Source organism: Mesoplodon mirus (genome assembly GCF_964341445.2).
Source record: "Mesoplodon mirus genome assembly, chromosome: 19".
NCBI classification, from domain to species: Eukaryota; Metazoa; Chordata; class Mammalia; order Artiodactyla; family Ziphiidae; genus Mesoplodon; species Mesoplodon mirus.
Window position 1 is genome coordinate 34,637,967 of NC_138995.1, and position 12,438 is coordinate 34,650,404.

Below are 12,438 nucleotides of genomic sequence, written 5' to 3' on the forward strand. Positions count from 1 at the left end.
CCTTTGACATCAGTGGGGCCCACCTGAGCTTCACCTTCAGGATTCTGATAATCAGCTTTCTCTCCTCCTGGCTTCCCCCAAGACCTGTATGGAAATAAGTATGTGTCTGCCAGGGATCAAATGCTTTTGGAGACAAAAGTCGGTACCGAGGACATTACAGGGAGCTATCATCTCGGCACGATGCTCTTCCACAAAGCCCTCCGCTCCTCTTTTGGGCTGACACAGTTTCAGCCTGAAAGGTTCCAGCAGGCTGACTTGGTTTTAAGCAAAAGCACATCCTATTATTTTTTTGAGAAATGAAGTGTAAAATTAACACTTATTATTCCTGAGCAGAGGAAAAAAATAAAAGAGAGAGAGGGACTCTGGGATTTTCATGCTTGTCGGGTTGTTTGTTTGGCAGTTTGGGTTTTTATTTGTTTTTTTTATTTTTAATTTTTTTAATTTTTTTTTTTTTTTTTTTTTTTTTTTTTTGCGGTACGCGGGCCTCTCACTGTTGTGGCCTCTCCCGTTGCGGAGCACAGGCTCCGGACGCGCAGGCTCAGTGGCCATGGCTCACGGGCCCAGCCGCTCCGCGGCATGTGGGATCTTCCCGGACCAGGTCACGAACCCGTGTCCCCTGCATGGGCAGGCGGACTCTCAACCACTGCGCCACCAGGGAAGCCCCTGTTTTTATTTTTAAAAAATCATAATAAATCAATAGATTCCCCATGCCAGCCCTGACTTACGGGGACTGGGAGGCATGATTTGGCACAGAAAGCAGGTGAAATCTGCATTTCACTTTACAGATGAGCGGGGCTGCATAATTCACTTGAGTTGCATGGGTCTCTCTTATGGATGCCTGTCATGTGCTATAAAGAAAAAAAAAAAGAACAGAAAGAAGAGGAAGCGCTTGTGCATCTTCACTTACAAAATCCTCCAGCCCCACGCCGGGGCGGAGGGGCCTGTGGACTCCCAGACAGCTTTGTCATTCTGCTCCAAGGTGTTGCCGAGCCTGTGTGATCTTATATAATTCAGGAAAGTTACTCTCCGAGGGTGCTGCTGTCTTCAGACCCTGCAACTTGGGATGGAATGAGAGGTTGTCAGCGCCGGTGGGGTGCGAGTGATGGTGACAGTGAGTTCTCTCTATAGCCACGGGCTGGCTGGTATTGGGTCACGGGCACGCAAAGGAGTGTTTGCACACTAACTAGGGCAGCCCCTGCCACCCCTCCCCACTGTTTTCTTGGATTGGCTTTATAGGTAGAGGTGCACGTAATAGCCCCCCCTCAGAGAGCCCCTCTAGCCCCCACCGGTGGGGAGAGGGCCTCGTCCTTCAGGAAGAAGATTTGCAAATCAGAAGGTCTGCCTTCGAGTGGGAGAGGTTCCCAGGTCTATGGGAAGCCCTCAGGCTTTATTATTTTTCACCCACTTTTACTTTTTTGCTTGTTTTATTTTCCCTCTCCTGTCTCCCAGGTTTGACTCTTAAACACGTTAGGTGGGGAGTGAGGAAAGGGACCAGCTCCCGTCGTTGTCTGTCGGGCTCTTGATCTAATTATCCCGGAACCTCACATGGGCACCGGTTTGGGGCTGTGATTTGCTTAAATGGCAGCTGTTTAGGCCCCGGAACCGGCTTGCAGCTCTAGTCCGCCTGACTGTGCACATATTTATGAACATGGGTGCAGGGTGTAGCTGCGTCTATGAATCGGGGGGACCGGCTGATGAATTGCTCAGTGCTCGGAGGACGGAAAGTGACTGTCAGACACGATTTCTCTGATTTATAAGTTGTAGGAGCCTTCTTTGTCCTCTCCCTATTTGTGTATCAGATGGGCACGTCTCCGTTCACAGCCAAGTGGATAAAGGCCCTCACTCGGCAGAGAGCAGTAAATCCTCCTTTGCCATCTCAGCCCAGGGAACCCGCTCTGGCTGGGCAGAGGGAGAGAGACCGGCCAGGGCATCTCTTCTCCATGAGTATTTCCTGAGCCCCTCCTGTGGGCCCAGGTGGAGCCTCATGCTTTGGGGACCAGAGGAGAAGACATTATCTGTGCCTAGAGCCTAGTTGCCAGGATCAGGAAGACTCATAGGATATGGTTAGATGAATCCAGGGTCACTGTGCCCAGCCAGGGGCAACCGTGCAAGCTGGCATAGTCGGGGAGGCTGCCTGGAGGTGGTGTGCAGGTGGGATGCGTAAGGATAGGGAGGGCTTTTTGTATCTTGTTCGGAGTACCACCCCCAGCTGGTTGTGTTACCTCAGCAAGTGGTCTAATCCTCTGAACCCATTTTTTCTCTCCTAGAAATGTGGTTTTCCCAGCAAGCAGGGTTAATTCTGAGAGTCAATTTGTTATAAACTTAAACTTCAGTTAACTATATAGAAACCTCTGTACAGTCATCATTTTCACATACTCCCTGCCTCATTAACGTGCAGGAGATGCCCACATCCTAACAGGGAGGGCATATATAAGGGTGGTATCTCTCTCATTCATTCATTCATTCATTCATTCACTCATTCCTTACTCTGTGCCAGGCTCTGCGAAGCACTGTTTGGGCAGAGGAGGGGGTGAGCAGGGCGTGTGTTGGGGGGTCTTCTGAGGCAGTCCCCCCACACTGGAGGCCATCTCTAATTATGATGAGAGCCTCCCCGAGGGAAGTGGAGGACGTGCGTTGGGGCCTGTGAGGCGAGCGTGCTGAGCCTGCCCTGTGTCCCAAAACTTGTCAATGAATTCCTTTTCCGCCAGTATAAATGGAAGATCAGCTTGAATCTCTGTCGGGTGCATGTGGCCTAGTTGCCGGGGCTCCAGGGGCATGACAAACACCCGGAAGATTCCAGCCAGTGGGCTATGTGGGGCAGGCCCACCTGCACACGCACGTGTGTGTTTGCGCCTCTGCGGTGGGGTGCCGGGCGGGGGTGGGGTGGGGGAAGGCTGGGCCAGGGGGCTGCCTGCTGTCCCTGCCAGCCCCTGCCAGGGCCTGGGGACCCAGGGACTCGCCAGGAGCCTCAGCCCATCTGTGTTGGTGTTTTGCCACTGGCAGAGCCCCTCTGCTACCTAATTCTTGCCTTTGAGGGCTAATCGGAGCACCTGGCACCTTTGGGGAGGCTGGTTCCCTGGGGGAGCCCGAAGGGGAGCCTGTGTCCTTGGCTGTCCCAGATAATACTCTCCCCAATACTGGCACGCTTGGCAACAAACACCTATTGAGTGCTTGTTGTGTGCCAGGGGCTGGTCAAAACCCCTTTTCATGTATTAAAGGAGTATTAACTCATTTAATTCTCACATCAACTCTAAGAGGAAGGCTATTTGATGGGGGGGGGATTGGCTTTTTAAAATATTTATTTTCTTTATTTTTCTGGCTGTGTCAGGTCTTGGTTGTGGCATGTGGGATCTTCACTGGGGCGTGCGGGATCTTTTGTTGCAGCACGTGGGCTCTCTAGTTGAGGCACGCGGGCTCAGTAGTTGCCCCGTGGCATGTGGGATCTTAGCTCCTCGACCAGGGATCCAACCCGCATCCCCTTCCTTGGAAGGCAGATTCTTTACCACTGGACCACCAGGGAAGTCCCAGGATTGACGTTGTTTTCAAGCCTGTTTTTCAAAGGCTTTTTAAAAAGCAGTTTTAGGTTTACAGTAAAATCGAGAGGAAGATACAGACTTTCCTTCTATCCCCTGCCCCACATGTGCACAGCCTCCCGCATTTTCAACATTACTCACCATGATGGTACATTTTTTTTGCAAAGATGAACCTAAAGTGAAGCATCATAGTCACCTAAAGTCCATAGTTTTCCTTGGGGCTCACTCTTGGTGTACATTCTATGGGTTTGGACACATGTATAATGATATATACCTATTAGCATAATATCATACATAGTGGCATCATGTCCTAAAATTCCTCTGTGCTCTGCCTATGCATTCCCTACCCGCCGCCAGTAACCACTGAGCTTTTTATTGTCTGCATAGTTCTTCCAGAATGGTTGGAATCATACAATATGTAGTGTTTTTCAGATTGGCTTCTTTCACTTAGTAATATGCATTTAAGGTTCCTCAGTGTCTTTTTTTTTAAGCACTGAATAATATTCCATTGTCTGGATGTATCACAGTTTATGTGTCCACTCATCTACTGAAGGATATCTTGGTTGCTTCCAAGGTTTGGCAATTTTAAATAAAGCTACTATAAACATCCATGCACAAGTTTTTGTGTGGACATAAGTTCTCACCTCCTTTTGGTAAATACCAAGGAGTGAGATTGCTGGATCATATGGTAAGAGTATGTTTAGTTTTATAAGAAGCTGCCAAACAGTCTTGCAAAGTGGCTGTGTTATTTTGCCTTCTCACCAACAGTGAATGGGAGTTCTGTTGCTCTGTGGAGCAACACCTCACCAGCATTTGGTATTGTCTGTGTTCTGGATTTTGGCCATTCTCGTAGGTGTGTAGTGTTAAGGAAGCTATTATTGAGTATTTTAGAAAAGAGGAAACCGAGGCACAGAGAGGTTACATAACTCGCCCAAGATCATGCAGTAAGTAGCAGAGTCAGGTTCCAACCCTGGATGACGTGACAGTCAGGCTGGGGCGATTCTGCGTCACCGCTACTGACCAGTGGGCCGCACTGGTCACTGGTATGGCCCCTTTCATTCTCTCACAGCCCTGTGAGTCAGGGCCTCAGGTGGCCCTCACCTACTGGAAGTGAACTGTTGCCCAGGCCACATGGCTTGAAGAAGAAGCCAGGATTTGAACTCTGCCCTGCTGGCCCTGGGTCGGGGTGCCAGACCTCAGCTCTGCTGGTGGGAAGCTGGCACTCAGGGCACCCTCTCTTCCCTGGGCACCTTTGAGTGAAGGTTTAGGGTCATAGCAGCTCCCAGGTGGGGAGATGGAGCTGTGTTCTGATCTGGAAGCAGCAAAGGGTGTCTGCCCACTGTCCGTGAGCACTGGGTAGACCATCTGTTTAAAAATTTTTTAAAGAGCACTTTATTGTTTTCTGCAATATCTTCCAGGGGCTGCCCATCGCTCTTAGAGTAAAATCCCCAAGCCCTCTAGTGGCCGGCAAGGCCCTTTGCGAAGTGCATCCCTGGGTCCCCACTGTCCCATGCTGTCCCTGGCCGCCCGCAACCATCAGGCACTGTCCCCTTGCTACCATCCACATGGCCCCGCGTGGGCCCACCTCAGGGCCTCGCCCTCGACTCTCCCCTCCAGAGCTCCCTGTGTTCCCTCGTCACCTCCTGACGCTGAGTTATGTGTTGATTGTCTTTATTATCTGTCTCCCCACCACTAGAATGGGGGCTTAGCTCCCCACAGAATCCCCGCCTGGCACACAGTACATGCTCGATAAATGGTCTGTTGGATTTTTTAAACTTTTGGTTGGACTCCCTTCCCCATGCGGACCCCATCCTGGGCCCCTCTCCTCTGTGATACAATCTAGGATTCAAGCTACTTGCCTTGTTGCTAGACCAGCAGGAGAAATCACAGCAAATGACACATTCAAGAGCCAGATGTTTGGGGCTGGCGCCCCCTGGGGTCTGTTAGCCTTCCGGGAGCTGGGCCACTAGAGCTGGGACGGGTCTGGGCATCCACGGCCCCGCCCCAGCCCTGGTTCTGGGGCTCAGGGAGGGCTGGCCTGGGGTGCACGGGGCATGTGGGCTCCTGCAGGAGGACACGGCGTGCAGGGCTGCTGACCGGCCGCGGCTCTCCTTGCAGAGGAAGGCATCAACCATGAGTGTAAGCTGTGCAACCAGATGTTCGACTCCCCGGCCAAGCTCCTGTGTCACCTCATCGAGCACAGCTTCGAGGGCATGGGAGGCACCTTCAAATGTCCCGTGTGCTTCACAGGTAAGTGTGCCCGGCGGGGAGCACGTGGGGGGAGGGAAGGGACCCAGGGGCCCAGCGCTGCAATCCCTGGCCCTCAGCATCGGGCCCAACGTGGCCCCGGAGCTCACGGGGAAGCCCCGAGGGATGCGCAGCCCTATTGCTCCGCCTGCCTCTCCACGTAGAGCTGACCCCGGCCCTCCCTGTTTCGCTCTCTGCTCTCTCCTCTTCGGCAGCGTGGGTCCCTAGCCCTCCTCCCACCCCTGCACTCAGCTGCTGCCAACGCTTTTGCCCACCCAGCCTTGCCCTTCCTTGCAGTTGGCCCTTCACGGGCCCCAGGCTCGTCTCTGAGCTCCGTCCTGCACCAGTGGGGTTCCCCCTTCGCACACCTCCTGTCTCCCCCCTCCTCCCTGGCCTGTCCCAGCCCCTGCTTCATCCGTGCTCCAGGCTGGAGGGGTCAAGGGCAGCTCTGCCGGCCAAGTCCCCAGCCCCCAGACTGGCTGCCGGCCCAGGCGAGTGGCGGTCCCGGCCTGAGGCGAGTCTCAGGGGCTCTGCCGGCCCCCCTCCTGCCGCCCAGATGGCAGCCGGTGTGCGTGGGGGAGGCTGGCCTTCCCCTGCCTCTCCCTGACATCTGTCGTCTGCCACGGCGGGAAGCCCACCCTGGGGAGGGCGCCTGGCAGGAGGGGATCTCTGAAGTGCTCACCTCCCAGACACACAGCTGCTTCAGGGCCACCTCCTGTGTGCGCCCGGCGTCCGGACCACATGGAGGATACAGCCACCGGGAGGCCGGGGCTGTGACCTGCTCTGTGACAGGCCCGAGGAAGGGGCTCCGCAGCGGGGAGAGTCCCCTCACGCTCACACCCCTCTGGGCTTCCCGGGAGTCTTGGCACACACTGGTGCCTCTTCCCTCTCAATCCCTCCATCTCAGGAGCCCCCACCCATCTGTTACCATCCCACTCTGTGAGCTGGGTCGGGGGCTGGCACCAAGGGGCCTCAGTTGCCAGGTCTGCCCATCCAGGACACGGGGGCCCCTGTGTGGGGATCCGAGGATTCTGACAACCTCAGCAAGATGAGTGATTCCTGTTAATTGAGTACCTTCCTGTACTAGACACTGTGCTGAGCTTATTTAAATCAAATCTCAGCTCTGCCACCTGCAGAGTGAAACCTAGGACAAGTCACAACATTCCCAGTGCCTCAGTTTTCTCTTCTTTAAAATGGGGATAACAGCAGTGCCCGCCTTGCAGGCCTATGTGTATTCAAGGAGCCCACATTTGGGAGGTATCTGGCAAATGGCGATGATGAAGACGATGACATTCATTGGGCTAATTATGTGCCAGGCCATCTTTTAAGCGTTTTGCAGGTATTAACCCATTTGATCCTCCCAGCCACCCAGTGAACTACAGACTTTAATGATCCTCATTTTTCAGGAAATGAAGCCCAGAGAGGTTAAGTGACTTGTCCAGTGTTGCACAGCCTGTAAGTGGCAGAGTTCAGCTTCACTGGCTTGAGCCCTCTCTAGCGTGTGCCAACAGTGTCTCCAGTAGCCCATTGTTTGGCCACCGTGTCCATGCCTGGGTGATCCCCACTTGGGAGTGGTGTGGAGCAGCTGCTCTGGTTGGCCGGGCCCGTGTTCCCAGTGTCTGGCCCCCTGATGGCCATGTCCATGTCCATGTCCAGTTTTCGTCCAGGCCAACAAGCTGCAGCAGCACATCTTTGCTGTGCACGGGCAGGAGGACAAGATCTACGACTGCTCGCAGTGCCCACAGAAGTTCTTCTTCCAGACCGAGCTGCAGGTGAGTGCCCTTGTCTGCTGCACACACCCCTCCTGGGGCTCTTTGGGGCTCCCATTGGCACTGAGGATCTTGGGGTGAATCCATGATGGTGGGATCTTGTACTCAGCACCCCCCCAGCCGCGAAAGCAACAGGCCCTGGACTTGTGCTTGTTGGTCTGGAGCCAGTGGCTGCCCTCCTGGCTGGCTGGTATGGGGTATGGCCTCCAGGCCTCGCTGGTCCAGCGTTCTCAGGAGAGCTGGACCGTAGCAGCTGAGCCTGGAGCCAGAGTCGGAACGGTTAACATTTGTGCTGTTTCCGTTGCAAGTCCCTTCCCCTCTCAGGGATTTCATTTCCTCACTGGTATTACATGATGATGTTCCACTGGACTTTGGATCTATGGCTGGTGGCCTGTGTGGCTTGCCTGGGGCTGTGTGTGGCCGGAAGCTGGATCTGGGATCTTGGAACCTCCAACATGCCCAGGAAAGCTAGAAAAGTGAGAGCAGTGGGTACCGTTGGGCCCCAACTCAGAGGAAGGGATACTTGCCAGTGGTCCTGAGGCTGATGTGGCCTTCAGATGGGGCGCCACAGCCCTACAGCTTCCTCAGCCCCCCATCCAGGGCCTGCAGTAGCTGAGAGGGCCCTTGGGAAAGGAAGCGGCTGTGGTGGGCTTCCCAGGGCTCCTGTAGCCCACTCCCCTCGGCATCCCACGGGCCCCTTCCCACCTGTTACTGGTTTTTGGGGACCTAGATCTGTGTGCAGGTGAAACCACCTTCTCATGCACCGGCTTTTGCAAGAAACTCTCTTAACGCTGGAGAGGTGACATGCTGTCACAGAAATACCACACACACACACGCACACGCACAAACACACACTGCACACACAAAGGAAAGTTCCACACACACAGTCCCTATGCACACACACAGAGACATCATTTTCAGAGTAATACCACACACACACAGCATAACACCACACCCCAAAAGAATTAACACTCAGGCATCCACAGAAGTACCACACGTACACACAGACACGCTGGAATATCACATACTGAGAATAACACTAAATAACACTGTTTTCAGCTGGGATGCAAGTTAGGTTCTGCTGCAGGAACAAACATCCGCTAGCCCTGTCTTCAAGTAACAAGGACTTATTTGTTGCCTGTGTGATGTATCAGGTGGCGGGGGAGGAACTCTGCTCACGATAGTGACCTGGGCCGATGGCGGGTTCATCTCCTCTCATGTTTGCGTGGTCACCGAAGCAGGGAGGGGAGGGGGTGGCGATCGCAGACCGCTTTCAAAGCTTCACTAGGAAGCGACCCACATCTCGCTCCCACATTGTCTTGGCCAGAGCCCTTCAGGTGGCCATGCCCAGTGTCAAAGGGGCGAGGGAGGGAATCCCCCAATGCCTGGAAGGAGAGGAGAGCTGGCGTTCCTCCCAGCCCTACCCCCAAGGACTCGCACACACTATGGCCCACCGGATTTGTCTGCCCACCCTGTACACCTTGCCTGCACCCCCATGCAGGTGCTGATCCTGCATTCAGCTGCGTGCTTCAAGGCTGCAGCCACAGCAGGGTCATAATGTCGCTGGAGGGCAGCAGTGGTGGCCCTCTTCTGGGACTGAAGGGGTGTAGCCATGCCTGTTGCAGGGTAGCCCGCTTCACTGCGCTATAGCCCGTGCACTCAGCCAGGCCTGGACCCATCCTGTCTGCACGGCTGCTGACAGCCATCACCCAGAGGAAGTGAAAACAGGCCCACAGAGGGCACAGGAGGGATTCACCATCCGACAGTCAGGGTCCTGTTCCCATGGGCTGGTCCCGGGCCTGGGCCTGGCGGACAGAGCAGACAGGCTTGGCCTCTGACCTTGAACTGTACCAGGTGGATGGCTGGAAAGCCCATTTCTTTTCACTCTTCGGGCAGCCCCTCTGAGTTCCTGTAAGTCCTGTACCCCTCACACAACGTTCATTCCATCTCAGTGTGGGACAGGGTTATGGACCCAGGCCCAGAGAGGGGGTTCTGCTATGAGATGACCACCAGCAAGGTAGTGACCACACCCAGGGCCCACTGCCGTCTCCCCATCGATCCACAAGCTGAGTGTGTACCTCTGTGCTGAGGCCTGTGAGGGAACAGCTAACTGCCCTCTCATTTGACCAAGGGGACTGGTGCCAGTCCTGATCGGCATCTGTCCAGGAAGCCTTGCTCGTGCACGGGCTATGCACCCTTCACCCTATCTCCAACCGCCTTACCAGCCTGGCCTAGCTACCAAAATGGGCTCCAAGTCCCCAGACAACTGAAGCTTTTTATAGCCCAACATGGCAGGCCGCTTTTAAACGCACTAGCTCACATAAACTATGATTCACTTAAACTTCGGGCTTGCTCAGCCCTCTGGTCCCCCCACATTGTCCTGGATGCCAAGAGAGGGATGACTGCTCTGCTTGTTGGCTTTGAGGTTTTTCCCAGAGAAACTTCCCAGTCCTGCCTTTTTCAAGCTTCATCAGCATCCCTGTGCCAGAGGCCTAGCTCGTGATGCACAGGTGTAGGTAGCTGTGGTTTCAAGCCAGATCTTGCTTCGACTGCATCCGCCTGGGGCTGCAGACGTCCCAGGCACCAGAATGGTTTGTGTGAGCTGATGATTCCCTGGGTCGCCCCATCAACCTTTAAGGCAGATCCTCAAATGCCAAGAACCTCACTAAATTATAGCCTTAACGAGTCACTATTTTCTGCAATTAATGATTTTAATTCCAGACCATTTAAATATGGAAGTGTTGTAGCAATGCCAAATCTATGCAAATAATGGCCTTCGTTAAGTAACTTGAGGAACAATTTTCTGGTGTTTTGAGAGAAGGGTTTTTCAGGCCTTGAAAATTTCATCGTCATTAATGCTGAAGCTGGGGCTGGCAGACGAGTGGGTTATTTCCCTAGAATGACATGTGGGGGCTTGGGGGGTGCAACAGGAGACAGGGCCTGGCCCTTGCTGGGGCCTTGAGTGGCTCTCCAGTCTGTATGTCATGTAGGTCCAGTGGGGAGACTAGGGCAGCTAACGTTGGTAGGCACAAGTGACTCTGGGCTGAGAGGTCTTGAGAAGATGTGAAATTTAGGATTGTTCTCACTGTAGGAGCTGACTTCCTGCTGTGGATATAGAGGTAATAGGGGTAGGATTGGTCTCTGGAGGGCTTGGTCTGTGTCAGAGTGATATGCCTGCCTCCAAAGGGAGTGTTCTCTTAAGATGCATTAATAGGAGTTGTCAGAAAGAGGGAGGTGCAAGTCCTGTTTGATTCTGAGTTCACCTGGCTCTGCCCAGAGACTGATTAATTTAAAGAACTTTGGACAAACCAGGGCACATTCATTGATTAGGTGCCTGAGAGGGAACTCAAGTTGCTCTTTATTTGTTCAAAGCATGTAGATAGAGGGCCCATTATGTACAGACACTAGATCTAGGAACTGACAAGACAGTGGTGAGTGAGACAGAGAAACACCCATAGGACCTACATTCTGGAGGGATTGATAGACACTTTCCAATAGTGGTCAATGACATGAAGAAAATAAAACCAGGTAATAGGCTAGAGCATAATGGGAGCGAGGTTGGTTACAGCTTGGTGAGTGTGGTCAGGGAGGGCCTCTCTGAGGAGGTGGCATTTGAGCTGAGGTCTGGAAGGTGAAAGGGAGAGAGTGTGTGGAAGAGAGGCATGAGCGCAAAGGCCCTGTGGCCAGTGCAAGCCAGGTGTGTTGCTGGAACAACAGAAGGTGACAATTGGCTGAAGCACAGTGAGTGGGTGGGGGGTGTGAAGGGGGCCGGTGGGTGGAGGCAAGGTCATGGCAAGTTTCATAGGACAGCAAAGCTATTTGGATTTTGTCCCCATTGTGATGGGAAACCGCACATCACAATGGGAAGACATATTATCTGATTTATGTCCTGAACCCAAATTGAGAGACACTGACTATTAAGAGAATGAAAAGTCCCAGGCAGGGAGAAGATATTTGCAAATCACATATTTGATAAAGGACTTGTATCCGGAACATATTTTTTTTAAAACTCTCAAAACTTGATAATGAGAGGGAAAATCAACCAAAAAAAAAAGAGCAAAAAATTTCAACACTTCACCAAAGAAGACATATAGATGTTCAACATCGTTAGTAATTAGGGAAGAACAAATGAAAACCATGACATAATGCCATTATACACCTAGTAGAATGACTAAAACAAAAGCAAAAAACCGATGAGTGCCAGCCAGGGCGTGGAGGATCAGTTGGAGCTCTCCTACATCGCTGGGGAAATGCAAAATGGTACAGCCATGTGGCAAAATAGTTTTTGAGTTTTTTACAACGTTAAACATATAGTTAACCTATGACATAGCAATCCTGCTGCTGGGTGTTTATTCCAGAGAACTGAAAACACGCTCATCCAGAAACCTCTACATGAATGATGTAGAGCTTTATTTATAATGGCCCCAAACTGGAACCGCCCCCGCCCCCCGCAGTGGTCCCTTCCCTGGTAAATGAACAGACAGATGTATTTACATTCATACCATGGACTACTTCTTGGCAATAAAATGCAACTGCTCATACACACAACAACATGCGTGAATGGTAAATGGCAAGTGAAAGAAGCCAGACTCAAAAGGCTCCATACTGTGTGGTTCTATGTACATGATATTCTGGAAAAAGGCAGAAATACTGGAATAGAAAAGAGGCCAAGAATTGCCAGGGGCTGGGGGTCGGGAGAAGGAATAGGGATGCCTGAACAAGGTTCGTCTAAACACACACACAAACGCACACACAAAGACATATCCACCCCACTCAGCCCAGGCAGGGTGCTAGGCTCCGGGCATGCAGCTTGGTTTCAAGGAGCTTTCAGGGGGCTAGTTCACCAGGAGAAGACTTGGCTGGATTGCAGGGGGAGCGTGGGGACAGTC

The 12,438-nt window shown here is 52.8% G+C and overlaps 1 protein-coding gene across 1 annotated transcript in view; it reads left to right on the forward strand.

The window, feature by feature from the left end:
- The window catches only part of ZNF423 (zinc finger protein 423), a 336,529-nt gene that overhangs the window by 298,853 nt on the left and 25,238 nt on the right, over positions 1–12,438 (forward strand). The window contains exons 6-7 of the mRNA XM_082607019.1: positions 5,652–5,783; positions 7,437–7,552. Coding sequence (XP_082463145.1) covers positions 5,652–5,783; positions 7,437–7,552 — 248 coding nt within the window. The remainder of the gene's footprint in view (positions 1–5,651; positions 5,784–7,436; positions 7,553–12,438) is intronic.